The sequence below is a fragment of the Callorhinchus milii genome, unplaced genomic scaffold (assembly GCF_018977255.1).
Source record: "Callorhinchus milii isolate IMCB2004 unplaced genomic scaffold, IMCB_Cmil_1.0 Scaffold6, whole genome shotgun sequence".
Taxonomy (NCBI): Eukaryota; Metazoa; Chordata; class Chondrichthyes; order Chimaeriformes; family Callorhinchidae; genus Callorhinchus; species Callorhinchus milii.
Window position 1 is genome coordinate 3,153,389 of NW_024704747.1, and position 22,209 is coordinate 3,175,597.

General features: G+C 37.7%; 1 protein-coding gene across 1 annotated transcript in view; it reads right to left on the minus strand.

Annotated features, from left to right (window-relative positions):
* The window catches only part of clasp1a (cytoplasmic linker associated protein 1a), a 130,472-nt gene that overhangs the window by 74,449 nt on the left and 33,814 nt on the right, over positions 1-22,209 (minus strand). Inside the window, 4 exon segments of the mRNA XM_042336477.1 lie at positions 10,174-10,241; positions 19,372-19,469; positions 21,622-21,697; positions 21,799-21,890. Of these exon segments, the coding sequence (XP_042192411.1) occupies positions 10,174-10,241; positions 19,372-19,469; positions 21,622-21,697; positions 21,799-21,890 (334 nt within the window).

The window sequence follows — 22,209 nt, forward strand, 5'->3', positions numbered from 1 at the left end:
CGATCTATTTAATTATATAAAAAATAATCCTTGCATTTGATATAGCGCTTTTCACATCTTCTGGACGTCTCAAACCGCTTCACAAAATAAACTGTGAAGTGAATTGACTGTATATTTGTGGGTGAAACACGGCAGCCAATTGCGCACAGCAGTGTCCCACAAACAGTGGTGGATTGAAGTGACCAATTTATCACTGTTTTTTTCTTGAGGGATTACCAACAGGCGTGTGCACTAAGGAAACTTGCACAATGTTTTGCCCTGCTGGGTATCTCGCTTGCAAGGCTCTAACCACTGAGCTACAGGACTACACATTTCAGCAATGACAGAGTCTTAGCTGGAATTTTTAGCCTCGGTTTATTCCATTTCGCAGAGGGATTAAAAACAAACCCCAGTTTAATGTCTCTTCCAAAGGACGGCACCCCTAACAATAATGCTTCTGCCGCATTGCACTGGAGTAGCAGCCTAAACTATGAGCTAATGAGTTTTTAACCAGGAAGAAACCACGGATTTGTGCATCCACTCATTTTTCTTCCTTCCTTAGCCTGAGATCAATTTATAGTTCAACACTTCTACTCCATCTCAGACAGATTTATCCCTTCCCTATCAACTACCCGCAGAGAATTCATATGCCGCTCTGTAACCGGTTGTTCAAAGATGCTGGGCTGGAGGCTCGATCACCTGTTCATGATTTCTCTTTCCCTACGGGAGCTTAGCATTGCACCAAACATTTGCCAGAAGAGGGAAGGTGAACAGACAGTTCTGATTTAATTACGTTACAACAAGTGTGTTGAATAATAATCCTCGCCTTTGATATAGTGTCGTATCACGTCGTTGAGACGTCTCAAAGTGCTTAATACATGAAACAGCCTAACCAGTGAGGTCATGAAGGCAGATCAGCAAATTTCAAGAGCTACTTGGCAAATAATTTGATTGAGAGATACAAGAGACAGAGATGTGCTGAGATTTTTTTAATATAAAACTTGCAACTTGGTAGACAGGACCACAATTACCTTTCCTAGTCAGGTAGATTCTTATGTAGCACACATTCCCTAGATTTACTGAATCCAAGCTGCTGGCACAAAAAAAATCATCCATTCCCTCACATGCATAATAATTGCCAAACAGTGCTTTTGCATGAGTGTTAATTCAAACTTTCAGTCTGAGTTTATCTCATTTCGCAGAGAGAATAAATTCGACCACAGTTGAATGTCTCATTCAAGATGAGAAGATGTGTAGAGACAGATTAAAATGCTCTCAACTCCTGAGAGATTTTGAGAAATTTGTTTTACTGTGATAGGATTGCTAAATCCATCTCTCCAGCAGGTCTGCAACCGAGGTATTAAATTAAGAGTACCACAAACTTCACATTCTGTGCAAATGATGGATATTTTTTTGTCAGCCTGGCTCAGATGTCGCACTCTGACCTCTCAGTCAGAAGGTTCAAGCCCCAAATCAGGCCCTTGAGGTCAAAATCTAGGCTGACGCATCAATGCATTGCTGGTGGAGTACTGCACTGTCGGTGGTGCCATCTGTCAGTTCAGGGGAAGGCAAAGATCCCGTGATACAATTGCTGTTCTGGCCAACAATCCTCCAGATTTAAAAAAAAATGGCCATTCATTTCATGGCTGATTGGAGGACACTTGTGCCCATATTGGCTGCCTCGTTCAACTACAAAAACTGTTAAGCAATTTGAGACATTGTCATATCAAATAGAAGCTAGACTATGTCAATAGAAGCCTTAATTTAAAGTTAAAAACTATGAAACGGATTTCACAAAATCAGAAATAGATGCAACCACATCCAGCAGAAAACAAAGACAAAAGGAATGTTATCGAGGGGTAGGGAGAAAGGGAAATTCATCTTGATTAAAGAACAAAGATACATTTCTTTTGGTTTTCTTTATTGAAAATTAATGAAAATTCCCAAATTAAGAGGCTTTCTTTTCTGGTGGATTATTCATTGGCAAGCAACCAAGATGAAAACTTAGGAAGCAGCTGGTTAATTGGTTTCATAGCATCACCAGAGTGTGTTTTCTCAACAGCAATTTATTTTTATTTGTACTACAAGTGCAATATCAAAAGTAATGGGCTGTTTCTCAATCTCACCTAGGCTCATTATTACAGCAGAGGAATGCCACTACTTGGGTTATGTGTTGTTTTATCGCTCCTCACACCGTCGTACATGCCTCTCCTCCACTGTTCCTACTGATGCATATAAAAAATCATTCTACAGTTTTTATTTCAAATCTTTTAAATGTACTTAGTTTCACACAACTTCCTGATTAAAAACAGAAAAAGCATTACATGTGACAGAAATAAACCACCATTTCAACATTACAAAACAAACAATTTAAAACAAAAGCAATCTTTAAAAAAAAATGTTTTCCTTCCTAATTCAATGCTGATCTCATTAAGCATTTGATCCCCCACAAAACTAATATATCTTTTAAACCAGGTTGTTTCACATTTCTGTTCCTACTTTTGATGCTATAGTGCAGTGCTGAGGAGCAGTGCATTGGTGGAGGTTTATTCGGATAAGACATTAAACTGGGCACCCGGTCTACCTGTTCAGATGGACATTAAGGATCTATTCAAAAAGAGAATAGAGCTTCTCCGGTGCCCTAGCCAACAACCCCACACCCCCACCCAAGATACAATTGGTCATTCACTTCATGGCTGTCTGTTAGGCATTACTGTGCACAAATTGGCTGCTGCATTCGCCTACAAATACACAATCACAGTACTTCACAGCAAGATCCTGTGAATCGCTTTGAGCTCAACCACATGATAAGGTTCTTTGAGAGAGCGACAATATAAGTCATTCTGTCAAGTACAAGTATCATCATCATTATTATTATAACATATCTAAGCTTTTACTATTCTAGCTTACTGCTTAGTTTTACAGACCCCTATTAATCAGTTTGGACATCAGCAAATGAAAAACAAGCAGTGACAAGGTAACACACTATTTCAACGTGGTCACAAGGTGACGTTCTATTATATAAAGTGAGGCAAACAGATATACAACGATATCTGTGCTTGAATATATATGCATATATATATACACACACACACATATTATATTTGTCCCATTAAAGACTAATGAAATAGAACCATAACTCCTGAAGCAGAATCATAAACTCTACAACCACGACAAATGGTTTATTTTTCAACGCAGCCTCAATCTCCACCATGCATCTAGATTCAGTAAATGTTTAAATTGCATGAGCTAATATGGAAAATAAAAGCAGATCATGACTAAATTTGATCGTGGTGACCTTAATTAAATTAAGAGCAAAATCACATCACACCGGTCTTTGACGTCAGAATCTTATATGATAATCAGTGACAGAATTGTCAACAGTCATAATAATCAACATAGTGGAGCATAGTGGAAATGGATGTAATCTCTAGGTATAGGGGACCTTTATTTGACATGGTTTCATATTGCTTACGCCTCCTTCACAGACTGAAACCATGTAAAATATTCAAACAGTATTGGAGAGGCTTGTGTACCAAATTTCAATTGTAACGTATATTATCAGATCACATTTCTCGAGCTCAGACTGGTTGTCGCTTAATCCCTTGCCTCAGTTACAGACATTAGCTGCTATACCAATGACATGTGGAAGAGAGGTGTCCATTCTTAGATGTAGGGAAAAGCATCCAATTCCCTTTACTCACAATACACTTCCTGCCAATCATTTACTGGCAGTACACAAAGGCGGAGGTATGAACACCCACCCATTTCAGCACAATAATAAAGATCACCGTGCGCCCATTTGAGGAGAATGGGGCATTTAATAAAACATTTTTTTTACAACCCTCAGAAGGTTGTGGGTTCAAGCCCCGTGTTGGGACTTGATCTAACATTGTCTAAGGTTACACTCCGATATACTCTGTGGGGGGTGCAGGATGCATGGTCGGAGATTCCATCTACCTGTTCGGGTGGATGTTAAAGATCCAGTGGTGCTATTTGAAGAGAGAAGGGAGTTTCTCCCAGTATCGCGGCCAATAAGCCCCCAAATAAAATTGGATATTTATTTCATGACTGTTTGTGGGACATTCCTGTGTACAACTGGGGAGTGGCGTTCCTCTACAAATACACAGTAAAATCCGTCAAGTGGTTTTGCACATCCCACCGTGTGAAAGGTGATTACTTTATTATTATTAAAAAGGGTTTGTTCCTCTGACGAGAGAGTGCACATTCTATTTCAGACACAGAAATTTCCAATGGAAACATGGAACGCTCAGTCTGGTTTGGATACTCTCAAGCACAGTGGTGGGTTTCTGGATCTATCAAAACCAAAACGTGAGCATAATTTCTCCCAAAAGTTACTAGTACCAAAAAAAAAAGCCAGTACTGCTAATTGATCAAGTTGTAATGCTAACATGTGATATTTCTCGTGACTTTTAAAAAAAATACCTTTGTTGTAAGATATTATGTAATCAAGAGCTGAGGCATTTAACAAAACGCAAATTAAGACTTGCGAGAGTGACGCTCACAGCTGTGCAACAATAAAGCAAACAGAAGGATAATAATGCACCGACCTAATGATCAAACAAAACTCATTACACTAATTATGAGCTCAAGTACTGAGCACTGGGACAGAGCAGTTAATGTACACACATCAATAAAGTTTTGAACTGGTGAACATAAAAGCAACCTACTCAAATATTCAGACATTCAAATAAATAATCTAGGAGATCTTTACTGTATCTTACTTGTTGGAGCAATTCTATCGAAAACAGTTAATATTTAAAGGACCAACTGACCCATTTCAGTATTTGATAAGATAACCTAAGTAAGCTCATGAAATCTGAAAAAAATGCTCTGCATGTATTTACCTCCTAGCACTGGTTGCTACAGCAGCTAAACCTTTAGTCAAAGCGTTTCAAGGTAGTGAGTGTCAAACTATTGTCTCTGGATGAACAGATGCACCTCAAGCATTTTTTTTTGAGTGCCAGTCGCCTGCCTCCCATTGCCTCCAAGAGCACCGGAGGTCGTATTTTTCTGACTGTAAGTGGGGTGAGCTCTCAACTCATCCGCATGGGTTTGGCACGCTGCTTCCAAGCTGGTTACTGACAACCTTCCTAACAATTGGAAAATATCTTTGTGCTTTTGCTCAATGTAATAACTCATGTAGAAGTCATAATAATGTGTGAACATATACTTGACAAGGAATCCTAAATTCTTGTAAATTATTTACAGCACAGAAGGGGACCATTCCGCCCATCTTGCCTGTGCCAGCATTCTGCCCCCCTCCCTCCCCCCCATACACCTTTATATTTCTATTTTCACATACCTAATTTTCTCTCAACAGTAGATATGGATTTTGCCTCAACCACCATTGTTGGGCATTCCATGTCCTAACCCTCTGTGTGAAAAAAAAATTCTAACCGCTCCCTTTAGTCTTTTGATAATTACATTAGATCTATGCCCAAGTTAAGTTTATGCCCTAGTTCCTCCAGTCTTTCTGCGTTAAGTTAAACCTCACAACTCAAGTATAATCCTACTCAATCTCTTCTGCACCCTCGTCATGACCTTGTGGAGTCCTGTAGCATATTGGTTAGAGCATTCGTCTTGCAAACGAGACGATCCAGGTTTAATTCCTGAGCAATAGGCATGTTTTCTTACTCCACATGCCTTATTACCTAGCAATCCAGTTGTTAAGTCGATTGGCAGATTGCTTTTTGGGGGGTAATAATCCCTTGAAAGAAACAAATAAAATAGAATTGCGCCTTACCACGTCTTCGAGACGTCTCAAAGTGCTTCACAGAATATATTGTAAAGTGAATTAACTGTATAATTTTTTGGTGGGCGAAACTGTATATACTCAATGGGCCAAATGGCCTCCATCTGTGCTGTAGATTTCTATGTTTCTTTGTATGAATGGCTCAGAAAATGTGAAAAATAGTAAAAAGCATTAGGATTTGTTAAAAAGTACAAGGATGTTTAAAAAAAAGCATGTGACAATGTAAGGGACAAATGACTTTATTTGCTTAGAATTTGCTTAGACTACTACTGTATTCACCAGTGCTACGAAGGCAAAATGGCAAGTCCAGGAGCAGACACCAAGCCTTTTCTTGGACAGAATTGCTCGCACACACCATTCAAAGTGGCAAATGGCAATTTCACAGACAGCAAAAAGGCAAAGCTACACCTGCTGCCACCATATTAAATGTCAGTTCCATAACTGCATCATGGCTGCTGACCGTATCTCTCTCAGATGAACTGTAGATGGTTGTAAATGATACCCCGACTAACGGGAACAGGAATCAATATTACCACTTCTCCCACTACTCAAAAGTCTCTCATCTAAACACTGCAAGCATTGTCATAAAATAAAAAAAGCCAATCGCATAACAAACAACAACATTAATAGCAGCATGGCTGTATAAGGGCCAGACATGCACGTGGTTTGCAAATATACAAAAATAGTTACAAATGTGAAATTCAGCTTTCTTCATAAACAGATTATGTTAACCAAACATGTCGAGTGCAAGCCAACATGTGTCTAAAATGGTGGGAATTGCCTAGAACATGATCGTGTAATGGGATAATTCAGTTCGAAGTAGAATGCACCAATTAATATAAATTGCAAAATCAGATCACCAATTAAAACTTTGAATATATCGGATGTTGCAAAGAGACAGCCATCAGCAAGCACCAGCAAGAACGCATTTTAAATTGTATTTAATTCATTCACTTACTTGGAGGAGGGAGCAATGCAATACTCAGGAATCCCTAGATAAATATTTCAATTGCTATCGGTTAATATGGCAAATGGAATACATTATGAAATGGATTATATTTAATTTACTTGGCATAAAAAGATGTTAAGTAAGCGATAAGTTTTATAATTTTACTAAAAACATAAAATGAATCGGTCCCATTCGGATATGCTATACATTTGAATAGATTTTTAAAGGAATATCACCCTCGAGTTGTAATTGAGATGTTTATTGTTTTATTAAGAAATGGGAGAAAGAAGAAATGGACCAGGTAACGATCAGAATTTATCATCTAACAAAAACATATTTGTAAACAACTGGATGAAATGTATTCAAATCCAGCAAATGCATCAATAGATGTGTTTTGTTGCTATGTAGACAGGAAATACATTGCATCCACGTAACACATTTTAAGTCTTAGAATGGCTTTGCTGCTGTAGCTGAGATGCTAAAGATTGTAATCAGAAGAACACTACATTACATTTATGATCATCATAAATTATATAGATTATGTATTATGTAAATACATGTCCAATAAACTCAAACCCTACCAGTTTGTATTTTACCAGTTTGTATTTTACAACAACAAAGGTCGAGTTGGGTTGTATTAAACAGCTTTTTTTTTCGAAAAAACACCAAATCTGCATGGAAATTCAGAACACGTTCATCCTTCAGTACAGCAAAAATAGGGTTAAATTATTTTTCAAAAATGATTCTGCAGTTGAGAGCACCAAATCATTCCTTACTGAAAGTTTTTTTTTCTATGAATCGTTTTAGAAAACAATTTTTTCTCAATATTTTACTATCCGAATACGTTTCCTTCATGGTTCGATCGCTTGCGAGATTCTGCAGATAAATGTGGTATGTAATAATTACCGCTTGCTATTAAGGTTAAAATCTACGATCTTAAATCTTACCTTCATCGGTAGTCATTTTCGACACAAGTCAGCACAGAACTAAACACTGAACTCTACGTTAGTCTTGGGTACTTTGCAGAGGATTCAGTCTCTCAACGCTGCTAAAACAAACCCCCTCCCCACCCCCTCCAACAATCTGACCTCACAGAGACGCCACCTGCCAGTCACCTCCAGAGTAAAAGCCTGCAGCTCGCTTTTTTATTGCTTTTAGTGCAGGGGACAGGCAAAACTCCCCAGTGGAATCGCCTTTTCCCACATTAGCCCTGGCTCCTGAGATTTGGGGCACGTTTTTCTTCGATTTCTAAAGCAGCTGATGGTTTACAATAGCAACAAGGCTTTGAGAATTAGGTCATCACAGAAAGCAAGCGATATCTTGGATCTGTTCATCTTTTTTTTCAACCCCCCCCCCCTTTTTCCAATCGTCCGCTAAATGTAATCAGCCAGTGGAAAGCAATCCCTGCTTACATAGTGTCTGCTTACACAATGGAAACTCGAAGAGCAATGAAAACCCAAACGAGGTTATTTTGTGCCAGCTCAATAATGCTCCTCAGCTTCAGTCTTGTATGTATTCACCCCCTCCCTCCCCAGTTACATTCACCCTGATTGACATGTAAACTGCTGCAATAGCTTGTCTCCTCTTCTGACTGCACACAAGTACAGAAAATCTGTGGGACAGTTATTGTTCCACACACACCGTCTCAATAAAAGCTGCAGCACAGCAAGAGCAAAGATCTTATCAAGGTGACAGACAACAAAAAAGGAAGAATGAACTTCAGTTTACTGGAAGAGAGGGAAGGGGGGGGGAAAAAGACATTGATTTACTTGCCGAATCAAGCACAATTGTAATTTCTCAACTCGAATATTTAAACTGCTCTCTTCTCACAGTCATCGGGGACACTCAGAACAATAAATGCAAAAAATTCAAATCGATCCATAAAATAATTGATTCCAAGATGACGGGAGGGGGTGGGGCAGAGAAATATTACCAAATCTAATTATACATCATTAGCGACCTCATGTTGAAATAAAAGGTACAAACTGGTAGTTAATTACACGCTCTTTCAGGCTGGTAAAAAAAAAAGCTCTGTTAGGGGTGCAGAAAATGACTGCACAATTAACAACAAAAGATGCCTCAAAAATATAATTAGATGTTCAACTGCCAACTTCCAGTTTAAAATGATAATTTGCATCTTAAGAGTTCGTAATTACAATGTAGAAGAATGCATGAAATGAGATTTTGCAGCGTTACAAAAAAGGGCGATATAGAAAAAGCAAGGTTGAGCCTCCATTTTACAGCTTGGCTCAAACTATTAAGAATCTTGAGAGGCTGTCAGTAACCATGCAACAAGCAGCATGTTTTCATTCAGGCACCAGCTTCTTACACAAGAACACTATTACAAAATATTGCTCTTTAATAACCATGACATTTACAGTCATCCACTTATGTTTCCTCTCTACGCTTTAATGGAGGATTTCAAGAAAGAGTAATTACCAACACAATGCATACAAACATTGCTGTAGATGTTGAAAAATAAGCTCCTTGCTTTTTAAGTCTGTCGCATTTCATCAATGGCAGTAAAATGCCACAAGAAATATCTCCCACCACAGTCGTCATATATTTTTTAAAAAGATTAACAATTGTTCCTTCAATTTACATTTCCACTCAGGGACCCATTGAGGAAATAAGCAATGTTAATTGTAAATATTTGTTAAAAATACTTGCACATCTTCTGAAAGATGATTAAGAAACAGAATTTGAAAATGGGATTCAATTACACTGTTCCTTTTTCATTCATCAAAGAGAATTCAGATCCATTTGCCACACAGAAGGTAAGAAAATAAATCCTTTCTGCACTGACATGACTTTGAGAGCTGGGAGTAAAATATAGTTATGCAGGAGAATAATTGTTAGTAGATCCAGAGAAGACTGCTCATCCCAATATTATATCCTCCAACTATGAGAAAAATAGATGCACTTCTGATTCACGGTAAATTAATTAATAATATCAAGCTAGGCTAAATCATAATCAATTTTATTAAAACCACAACTTCTCCATCTGTGTGATGCACCATTAAATAAATAAAAACATTGAAAAGAGGTTTATAAATATCGAAAAATAGGAGAAGGAACTAAAAGAAAATAAATAAAAATAATTTTATAATTAATTATTATCCTCTACCATTTCTCTTCTCTCCCCGCCCCCACCTAAATTCAAATGAAACAATTCAGTTGGTCGCATTCTTTTCTTCCTTCCAAGTCATTCATTCCCAGTTTCTAAAATAAATTTTAATTTGACCGGGATTTAAAAACTCTGTACAGAAATGTCAAAGCCCTCATTTGCTGGTACACTGCGGTAAAGGCTTAGATAGCAGGATTGCCCTTGGTGTTGAAAATAGGTCAATGCCCAAACAAAGTATATTCAAATCTGTCATCTTTATTCTCATTAGGATTTGTTTTTATATCTATATTATATAAAACCTATCTCAATTCATTCTCTACTAAAAATAAAACGGTTACTTACCAGTTGAACTCAGTATCATGTTTCCAGATTTCTGGACATCATCAAATTTTGCAAAAATTACATTCAACCTGGTTAAAGAAAAGGAATATGGATTTATTATTGTAGCACAATTGAAGATAAAACTCATTAAAATTAAAAAAACAGTAAGTGCTTACACAAGTAAATTGTTTAGGCAGCGCCCTGGAATGTCTTTCTGACGTGAAGGGCGCTCTACAAGTGTAATTTGTTGTTGTTAAATACATACATGAGGGAGAAGGGAATGAATTAGGAGAAGTGGAGGCCTCATGGGGAATATTAATATTGGCATGAACTTGTTGGATCTTTCCTAATGGTCACAAGATATAACAACAATATTACTAGTAATAATAATGAGTAAATTGCCAGTGCAGGATTTATTTTAGCCCTCATTTCCAAGGGGAACTGGAGCACAATCTATGAGGAACTGGGTTGAGTTTTGGCTTGAGCTTTCTTGCTTTTTGAGTTGGTAAATATACACGCCTGACAATTCTCTAGTGTGTAATTGTTTTTGCCAACGCTCATAGGTGTTTGAGAAGGACAATATTTACACAATCATTTTAAAGAAATAGAAAATTTAGCATAACAAATAAAACACTGCTAGGCTGAGGGCCTGGAATTCGCCCTTTAGTCAAGGAAGTGTTGCATCTCATAATGCTCTGTGGGTAAATTGTAAAAATTACAGGACTTCAGCAAGCCTACACAAATGGGAAGGGGAAAAAATTGCTAGTGGTGATAAAGGAACTCAGTCCTTTTTCTCCCTTCACGGGCACAACAATGTTTAAGAAACAGTCTCGCTAACTTCAAAACTGACTGCAATGGCACTATTTGAAATAAAGAGCAACTGTTGACAAAATAGGAATTTACAGCCGGAACAAGATGTCTTTATTGTATGTTAGCGCATTACTGAGTGACATTTTTCCTAAGATACCATTTTATATGATGACCCTAGTGATAACACTAGTTAAAAATAGTATTTACCTCTCAGGATCATTAATATGAAATGCCACTAACCTGCTGAAAAACAGAATTATTGGGCTGCTAAATCGGTTTTCCTCATGGAATAAAAGCATTATACAATGCAATTACTGAGCCATGCAGTCAATGAGTCCCAGTTCAATATTTAGTCTGAATTAGAGTGTTCTGATCTGAACTAGGCCATCTTAGAATGGAGGGAAACGAAGGGGCTATAGCCTTTCTACGCTACTGGATTTCCTCAATATTTCCTGAACTCAAAGAGAAATAAATTCACTCGATGTTCTGATTTTTCGCCAACTTTGGTTTCCTCATGAAGCTGTGTGCAAATACACCAACCTTTTCGCCCACAAAATACACATTCAATCCACTTTACAGTTTATTCTGTTCAGCACTTGGAGACATCTCAACATGATAAGGTGCCATGTCAAATGCAAGGCTTATTATGATTATTAATAACTGTGTGCAGTGGTTTGAGATATTTTATTATGAAACTGCAAGGATTATTCTTGTTATATCACTATAATAATGAATAAAGATACCGATACGGTCACGTGTAGTGACTATTCTTTGTAACCAAATGCAGCAGAGCAGCCATTAGCACCAGCGAAATCCCAAATTCACCAATGTTAATCAAAATAGTAGAAAAATAACATGAAATGGCATAAAAGATCAGCGATGTGAAACCAGTTGCAGTCCATGTAAAATCTCCATATAAGATGGCAGGGGTCGTTTGAGTTACCAGTGCATTGACGTACATTTGTCTGAATTGAATATCCGATTTCACTAAATTAGCTGGACCGACTGAAAATCTGTTTGTTTGTTTTCTTTTAGCCTTCATTACAATATCAGTCTGACAGCTGGTGCTGAGGAAGTGAAATACTAAACCGCAAAATACTAAACCGCACTGAGATTAGGGTCTCACAAGCCAAAGGTTAAAGACCAGAAAAGTAGGCAATGGCATTAACTTACTGTTATTTATTTAGTGGTGTCTCAGTTCATCTAGATTTCAACCTCATCAGCCCCAGACTCAACTATCTACTTTTATTGATCCTCGAGTTATTCTGGCTCCATCAAGGCAATTTAATGGAGGATCCGAGGCTGCCTATTTTCAGACACTTTGGGCAAAAAGCAGCCACAGGCTGAATCTTAGACTTAAAAAGGGGAACCTTTGGGTTTCCTCCCCGTACATGTTCTGTCCTCATAATTGTATAATATCCAAGTTTGTACGTAAAAATGTGTTAATGGTAAACGTATGCATTGAGACATCCTCCCAATGTGAAAGGCATTTTATAAATGTCAACTGAATTTATTGTAAACTTGCTCTTTGGAAATAATTTAGCACAAACAAAGACGTATGGCGTAGTATTGCATGCTATCTAAAATCTCCTGCACTGGTGGTTAACCATAAGGAACATAGGAAGAAGAGTAGGTCAATCAGCCCCCGGAGCCTGTTCCACCATTCTAAGATCATGGCTGACCTGTTCCTCAACTCCAATTACCCGCCTTTGCCCCGTATCCCTTGATATCCTTACCTAACAAACGGTATTGTTTGCAAATCTATGGGGAAAATATTTAGAATGGTAACTTATACAAAGCATACATAAATTAAAAACAGTCTCTTAATATTGCACTCACTGATATTTTTATATGATCAGTTTAAGTTGGATTTGCATACAGAAGACTCCTGATGTGAACGGACACTATTAATATTTACTGTATTTGTATTTCCCCTCACTTTTTAAACTCAATTTTTCATTTACAGATAGCAATAGTTTTCAATACTACTGTAGGAAATCACAAATCATTTTTGAAATTATTTTTGCATTTGGTAAAGGTTTATTTAGGAACTTGCCATGCATACTTTCTGCATGAATTTGGTGACTATAATGTTTAGAGTGAGATGATTAAGTGAAGCAAGTACTCAGCCTGAAGGTACATTGAAAAATCTGAACATGTTGTGCAATTTCAAACGCCAACCAATTTTAAGCTATACTAATGTAAAATAAGTCATCCAACGGCTGTATCCGTGCAGTATTATTCCATATAATTCAATGTAAGAGCACAGTACATTGTAAATGAAGCAGTCCATCCACAATGATAACAAGATCACAGTACCCAAACACGGAGGTTAGAGCACCAGAGTAAATTCTATGAATAATAATAATTCTTGGATTTTATATAGCACTTTATCACATCAAGGTGTGGTGAATAGTAATGTTAGCAACTTTAGTTCACGTTACTGGTACCCGGAATTTCAGAAATTTGAGTTTTGCTTACACAATACAGTGCACAACAAATTTACATTTGCAGAGCACTTTTCACATTGGTAGGATGTCCCAATGTGATTAGGTTACAAAAATATAAAACGATTGTTTAATAAAGTCAGAATCTTACAAATTTCTCATATTGAAATTTACTTGACTTTATTGCAGTTATTGAGCACAAATTAATGCAATTGATATTTGGGGATTTTTGTAACAGTTTATATACTTGTGTGGTTTAACAATGTAAAAATACATACGGATCTTCAGATTGTGCATTACACAACACAGCGCCTCCTGGCCAGTTTCAGAGCAAACCTATATAATTATTTAGAATTTTTAGAGCCAGATGAAAGATTTATTAGCCAGCCCAGTCCGAAAAGTGCAATATAATTAGACTGAATATGATTTAATTTTTAAGATGAGTTGTACAAAACACTCTCATACAACATCTGCTTCATTATGGTGATGACACAGACCATATGAATCTTCTAAATGTGATCAGTCCAATGGGATACATTTTGGCCTATAGAGTCTCCAACTTCAAGTGAAAGTGATACAGGAATTCAAAAAGGAGCCTTGTAAATGGGATTTTTCATTGAAAATGTTTGGCACACTTTACAATAAAGGTCCACTATGATTTAGTCAGGGTGGTGGTGGTGGTGAGGGGGATGGAGAGGGGGGTAAGAGAGAGGAAGTAGGGATGGCTGCATGTCATTTTAAAAGAAAAAAATCAGTATTTCTGATCATTTTATTTGCCCCTGTGCTAAAAGTTCACATTCTTAAGCAGTTATCCTCTAACCTTTTGACAGCTAGCCAAAAAACACTATTAATTTAAACAAACTCAATCGATAGCTTTCAGAAGAATAACACTGCACAATATTGTGAAAAGCAACTGAGTAATGGAGGCAATTCATCATTCATAATGAATTCAACTGTACCAGAAATAAAGCAATTAGTTGTCAACAAAATCTGTTTTCAAGAGCGTTACACTGGGTGCACCTTGTTAATCATACTTTGACAGGAAAATACAACACAAGTTAAACAAAGAGCAAATCAATGCAACTTCAGTGGAGCTTCAAGCCAATATATTTTTTTAAAAAATATAGATTATCTCACCTGAAGGCAAATTTAAAAAAATCTTCTGGGTTCAATCTCAGAACCCTTTTATTAATAATAAACCTTGCATTATATCAAATGCAAGGATTATTATTAGTAAGAGGGTTCTGGAATTGACCCCAGTAGATTTTTTTTTAAAAATTTAGTCGTCGCGTCTTCGAGACGGCTCAAAACGCTTCCCAGAATATACGGTAAAGTGAATTGACTGTATATTTTGAGGACGAAATGCGGTAGCCAATTGCGCAAACAGTAAAATTATTATTTCTATTTAATTATATATTTTTTGTTTAGAAAGATTGAAGTTGGACCACAATCTGACACACTCAGAGGTGTGGTGAACTGTGAAGAACAGTGCAGATGTGTGCAAGTACATATATTGACATATTAGGTGAGTGGGCTGATTTATGGCGAATGGAGTTTGATGTAGCCAACTGCGAAGTAATGTATTTGGACAACAAAAACAGTTATTGGAAATAGAAGTTAAATGGGGAACCTCTGGAGGAAACAACTGAATAAAGGGAATTGGATGCACTAGTAAACAAATCACTAATAGCTCGTACACAGGTATAGAATGTGGTTTGCAAGACAAAAGGAATAGCCAGTGCTTCATAAGAGCATTTCAGATGAAAAAGTCCCTTTGGGCCCATTTGATGACCCTATCCTTCTGGAACACCCACCTACCATCTGTCCATCATAACATTATAAATGATATCAGTGTCCTGGCTTCAATCACCTTTCGCAACAACTTGTTCCAATTACCTCAGAGTAAAAAAAAACTTCCTGGCGTCTGCAATGAAATTGCCCTTTGCAACTCTGAGACGATGTCCTGTTATTCTATTGTCTTGGGGCATCCAAAATGATTACTTTTTCCATCCCCTTTAAAATGTTACAAATTCTACCAGATTCCTTCTGAGACATCCGATTTCAAGACTGAAGAGCCCTATGTTGCCTAATGGATGTTCATAGTTAATTCCTCCATCACTGAATCATCCAGGTCGCTCCACTTTCCACCGCTTCCACATGCCTTTCAGCCCCCTCTCCCTGCTTCACAGCACCTGGGAACTGAATGCAGTACTCTGGATCAGCCTAATAAGAGAGCTCTATATAACTTGAGTACAACATCTGAGCAACTGAATACAACTTGACTTGAAATCAAGGAAATGCTGTTGAGGCTGTACAGAGCACTGGCAAGACCGCAAATACTAAAGTTGCCTGAAACAAATCTACAAAAACTTGAAAGTGAATTCCAAATCTACCAAGAAATGACGACACTGTGTGTGATGCACACAGTATATTAGGATTACTCATTTCGCTCACAAAATATACAGTCAATTCACTTTACTGTATATTCTGTGAAGCGCTTTGAGAAGCCCCACCAAACTGTGATAAGGCGCTATATCAAATGCAAGGATTATTATTATGAAGGCAGCTTGCCAGAATGCATACTGAATTTTCAGGAGGCTAGTAACTGAAGATGGGTTGTACTATTTCTGACTAACAGAATAGAGAACCAAACCAGTTTAAAGTTTGTCTCCAAAATATCAAATGACCAGGGGAATTGCTTGATTTGAAAACCCACTAGATCTAAGTTATATGTAGCACATGTTCTGTTGTAGGTTACGGTAACATGCATCAAATTTCCAAATTAAATTTTCCCAGTAGGAGACACTGGTGAATATAGAGCACGCGTTGTGGGTATTATCAGACATTCACAACCAGAATTGTGATTTTATAATACTCCCAATGTACAAGGCAGGAAATCTGAACTCCTCTGAATTAGGATCTGAACTTGCAGTGCATATGCTCGTTTTAAATGAATCGCTGACAAAGCAGAAAGAAGAAATATTTTTATACAAAAGGGTTATCAGGATGTGGAATGCATTACTTCAAGTGGCTATTAAACCGAGTCAACTACAACGTAAGAGGTAATTAACTAAACGCTTGAAAACTGAAGTTGCAGAGAAAAAGAATTAGCATGGCACGAGAATGGTGGGTCAAAAGGCCTCCTCCTAGGCTGAAATTTCTATAAAAGGAACCCGATTTGCTGTATTCAGGAGGCTGTTGATATAGGAATTAGGAGCTGATTTATTTTCTACGTGTCTGAGCTGAGCTCACACTTGAGATCTAGCCCTTTGATCCAAAATAGTTCTTGCCAACATTGTCTTTTTCATATATTGCCTCGTCGGTGGAAGTCACAGAATAGGCACAACAAGCTGAATAGCCTGCTCCTACGATCCTAACGTTTTTTCAGCTGCTCAGCTCAGCCTACTAAATTGTTCAGATTACTCAGAGGGAAGTATTACGGCTATGATTAGATCAACATGAAAAAGAGGAATCAGAAAGTTAGGTACAAGAATTACATGTTGAAGCGACAGAATATATGGAAGATTAGAAAACAACTTAGGTATTCTGAGCAAAATGAATCTGAAAAAATTGACAACTATTTTACAAGAGCATACTATTTGTAACACTTCTCTGCATGAATTACTTCACAGAAAATAAAGTTATATGCCAAATTGCATGCTGTGCACTATTTTAACCACAAGACCACTCTATTGGGCTAAAAGTAGGTCTTTCCTTCCCCCCTAAAAGCAGAGCTGTAAATGCTCCGTTTTAACCAGGCAATAGGCCCAACTTTACACAAATGGATAACCAGCAACCACAAAACCTTACCCAGTAAGGAAAAAGGATCCAAAACGCCTTCATAACAACAGCTTGCATTTATATAGTGCCCGTCATGTAGGATAGCAGTTCGGAGTGCTTCACAGTGGTAGCATTTGATGCTGAGCTCGGAGGAAGAGGGGTGGAGGTGGCCAGAGGTGCGATCAAAGAGTAGGATTTAAGGTGGGATTTGAAGATAGATACAGAGAGGGTATCCTTTAGGAAAGGATAGGGAGAAAATTGCTAAATGGGATACTTGGCTGAGGTACAAAGGGTAGTCAGTGCCATGGAACTGCACACCATTAAGACCTTTATTCTTCAGGACTGCTGTCTTCTGCACAATAGCACCAGTTTTCCAAACACTCCGGGTTTTGAAAATTATCAGTGTTGCACTTTAAGCAAAAAAAAATGAGACCCCAAAAAAGAAGAAAATTCTAGTGTCAGATCTAAAAGAGGGTTTCATATAAGCGTGCATCACCAGCAATTTTTCTGACTACCAATATGATAGTCCCAAACTGTCCTAAACTGTTAAGTGTTCATGTCCTGAAGAAATACAAGTTCCAAGTTACAGCCCAGCACTTGGAGACACCTCCTCTATTTTAAGGTAGAATCCTGATTGCACAAACTACAGATAAAAATCACATCAATCTAGCCCAGATACATTCCTGTCAGAGAAACACTGCAGTTTCTTTTCTTGGTAAGCTTCAACATCTGTATCTGATTCTCAGTCTTAACATTCCGATCATTCCTAGTGTGGTACACCATTATACAATCGGTCGAAAGGTTCAAGTTTCAAGCACTGAATTTAATGCATTAGGAAGTACATTTCCGATTAGTAAAATGAGGGAATGAGGGAATAACGCAAATTCTAGTTATTGTCTCATTCTATTTAGCAAGTCAGTAACTGTAGGATGTCGATTTATGATCTTTACCAAAATGGGGAGCAGTTAAGAATTGTTTTAATGTAGATGGATTATATGGGCATTGCATAATAATACTTGCGTTTGATGCATTGCCTTATGTCTTTGAGACGTCACAGAATATATTGTACATATGCATGAAATAGAATTCGAATAAGGAATTAAAGTAAAATATTTGAAAATAAATTTAAATGGAATTGGGAAAAGGGCAAGGGAGTGGGATTACACAACTAGCTCTTTCAATGAGCTGGTACAGCACCATGGCCTCCTGTGCTTACTCTTCAGAATTAGGCAGGGTACCATTAGGGACATGCAGCAAGCAAGCAGATGAAATAAACCTTATGATATTTCGAGTAGCGTATAATCCAAGTGGCAATATTTCAAGTAGAGTTCAGATCCAGGGCACAGTTGCTGAGTAGAAATGACAGAAACATTTTATACAGTAACTGCTTTTATTCCCTAGGTCACAGTCCTTAAATCCAAGGCTGGATCCACTGCCTGTTGTGGCAAAGAAGACTCAAATCTTTTGGATTTGTTGATATAGCTGAAGAGGCAGTGAAAGTCCTTATTCCCAGACGAGGTTAGAGAGAAAAACAATGTTGGCCCGGATTGCCACACATAATCACAATGCAGTGATTCCTGCTGTAAAGTCCATATGCATGGACAGAATTCGGCTTAGCTTGATACCCTTCCCCAGCTGAGCCTGCCAGCCCTCATTGCTCAATCACTTGAACAAGGTTACAGCCAGTACCCATAGACACAGCACAGAAACTGGCAGGAAGCAAAAGCTGGAGGCACCTGAAATCTGACCATAAAACATACTCTACTTTCAACGGTAGCAAATGTTGACTTGTTTGCAAGAAAGATAATTACTCCTCCAATTTTCATAGATTTGCTCATAATATCATCTTAATCTGCAGTCATAAAAAGCAAAATCCATCAATAGCATGTTTAATTAAGAAAATCAACCTTCCTTACTCTGACCTTGCGGTTAAGGTAAAACAAGTCTAAGCCTTAGATTTTGAATTTTCACTTACAATTATAAAGGTGTAGTTTTATAATATTTGGTTAAATTACTCCGAAATACCTGGTTTAGCAAAAAACCTCAGGTTGTAAATATCTTTGAGGGCATAAAACAAGAGAACGTCAATCGCTGGGACAGGGAAGGGAATTGTGTGCTATTTGTGCTTCAGTAACTGTATGCAATGAGAACTGTTGATAATGCAATACAGGTTTACACTTACCGTGATTGTGGGAGCCCCTTTTTATGAAGATCTGTTCGGACTCGTTCTCCTACATGTCTGTATATTTCTACTAAGCTATTTATTGCTGCATCTCGGACCTGAAGATTTAAAGAAATCACAGCAATTACTAAGTATTATTAGACAATTAGTAAAACTAGGTCTTTGCTATGCTTAGGTTTGATAAATTACTTTGCTACGCTATAAAACTACTTAACTTATCTGAATGAAACCTCTTGCTTACGGTGGCACAAAATAAGGAAAATCCCATTAAAAAGTTAGACATCATCAAATCAGCTGCGCCCAGTGAGTAGAAAAAAATAAATCCTTCACCCTTTGTTTCCTTGCAAATCAGAATTATAAATAATTTACCACCACGAGGGGGCAGCATTCATCGGCTAAACTCCGCACTCAAGTTTGAAAGGGGTTCAGTTATTTCCAGCGATTTCCAGCCAGCTCCGTTACAATGCACTTCAGCAAGGCGCAAATTCATTTCTAACATGGCTGCACTATACACGCACATCCACAACAACCTAACGAGCCCGGACGTCGGCCATTTGAACTTCCCGCCATCAAAAAAAAAAATCGCCCAACGTCTTGTTTGTCAGGTTTCCACCGACGTCACTTCCCGCCCTGCGGATCAAATCAAGCCGTGAATTTGGTGGTGACCCGTTGACCCAGAAATGAGCCCTTTTTCTTTTAGCGTGGGGACCATTTGTTGCGCAGCGATGGGAGTCGGCTGGCTCAATTTAGGATTTCAGATGCATGTAGTGTGAAACCCACTTTCGCACTCCGTTTCAGAGTGGGCTGGGACTTTATAGATCCCAAATACACGTAATAATGAGGGCTTTCTTCTAAATTTTCATCGGATAAGCGAGCACAATTTGGTATTTTTTTTGGCAGCTCAGTTTTTTTTGGCAGCAATTTTCAGGCACAAAATAGAGATTAATCAACAATTGTAATCATTCATTCGCATTTATTGCCTGAATAAGCGGATGTTTTCTCGATACCAAGGGGTGAGTCATTCTGTCTACAGTGAGCATGTTTAGGTTCCTCCTTGCTAACCGTTGACCACCCAACACCCCCCACACACAATTTCTACGACTCCAGCTATATCTTAATTCACATTCAATTTTGTGCTTTACATATATTTTATATATAAAAACATATTTTTATTGCGGAACAATAAAATAAAACTGATGCACATCACGCTTTGCTGAATCTTAATCTAATCCAGCCAATCCTATGTGGGAGGAAATTCTGCTTTGAGGGACTATCATTGAAGGGTTTTCTGTGAGATTTACGAAAAATAAAAGTAAATCTAGATTCAGGTGGAAATTCTCCCCCAAATGCACTTAGCAAGGTAATAAGTTTGAGACCTTGCAGCTTTAAATCTGCTGTGCCTGCTGCATTTCAGGGTCAAAGGAAAAACAAGTTTAAAAAGTTAAAACTAGAGAAATGGATTTAAACTAGACTTTAGACACTAAATTATACCAAATGATATTGTTAGAATGCAAGACTAGTGCGCATTACAAACCTTAACCCTGCCACAATAAGACACAATAAATTCAATTCACTTCAGAAATTATTTTAAAGCTGAAACCCCTTCACAAGTCTTATTCAAAACAAAACAATAGTAAATGGGTCATTTTCAATCCACGACTGTTCGTGGGACACTGCTGTGCGCAATTGGTTGCTGGGCTCCGTCCACAAATATACAGTCAATTCACTTTACAGTCTATTCTGTTAAGCGCTTTGAGATGGCAAGAAGACGTAAAAAGCGCTATGTCAAAATTCAAGGATTATTATTATTATTCACTGAAACCGGTTCCAAACTGGGAAGTGAGATTAATGTAATGAACAATTCCATCCTACAGGCGGTGTTGCGAGAGGTTTGCATTATTTCAACAAACCAACAGATGGCTCTACCATTACCAAACAGGCATTTGAACAAATCCAATGCTGAACTGGAGCAGAAATGACTCAGCATACGCAGCTTACATCAAGAATCTCAACGCCTCATGAGGGAGGGGTAGCTGACTGGGCTCAGTGGAACAGCAAGAATGCTACAATGGGTCTCGGGACTCCTTTTTTTAAAAAAATCAAAATCTCAGCAAAACAGTCCTATTCTGTGTTCAAGTCTCCGATCCATACTTTACAAAACTCCACTTCACGATTGATAGTTGTTTCTCCTTAACAATAATTCAAAGACATTGTAAAGACTTCACAGTAAAATTCAGGAAGACCTTTTACCTGACTGTTTGGATCTCCTAATAAGTTACAGATGTGGGGTACAATTTTGCTTAGGGTTAAACTGTGGGCTCCATGACTGAAAGAAGAAAAATAAAAACAATCATCATTAAGCAATGGCCCACCTGAACAACTACCACATATTTATAAAAATCTTGTTGGGTAGATTATTAAACTTACCTATTTAACGTTGCAATAAGGCAAAGACAAACCCCTTCTCTGGATCGAAAATTCTTGTGTTTGAATCCTCCCAATATTCGCTCCCAAACATACTGTACAAAAAAACACAAAAGTTTACAGTCAGAATTTTTAAAGCTGTTCTCTTGCAGCTCACCCTGTGCATATTTTGAAATAATCCATATTTTGCCAAAGAAAACAAAATATATCTACATTTTAAATGGTATCAAAATGCTTTTTTTTTAATTCAAACTAAGGTAAAGTAACAGCTCCTTTTCATTTCTCTTTCAGTTTTGAAAGTTGCTTTGAAGAACATAAGAACATAGTAATAAATAATCATTGCATTTGATATGGAGCCTTATCACCACTGAAGAAACATCTCAAAGCATTTCACAGAATATACTATAAAGTGCT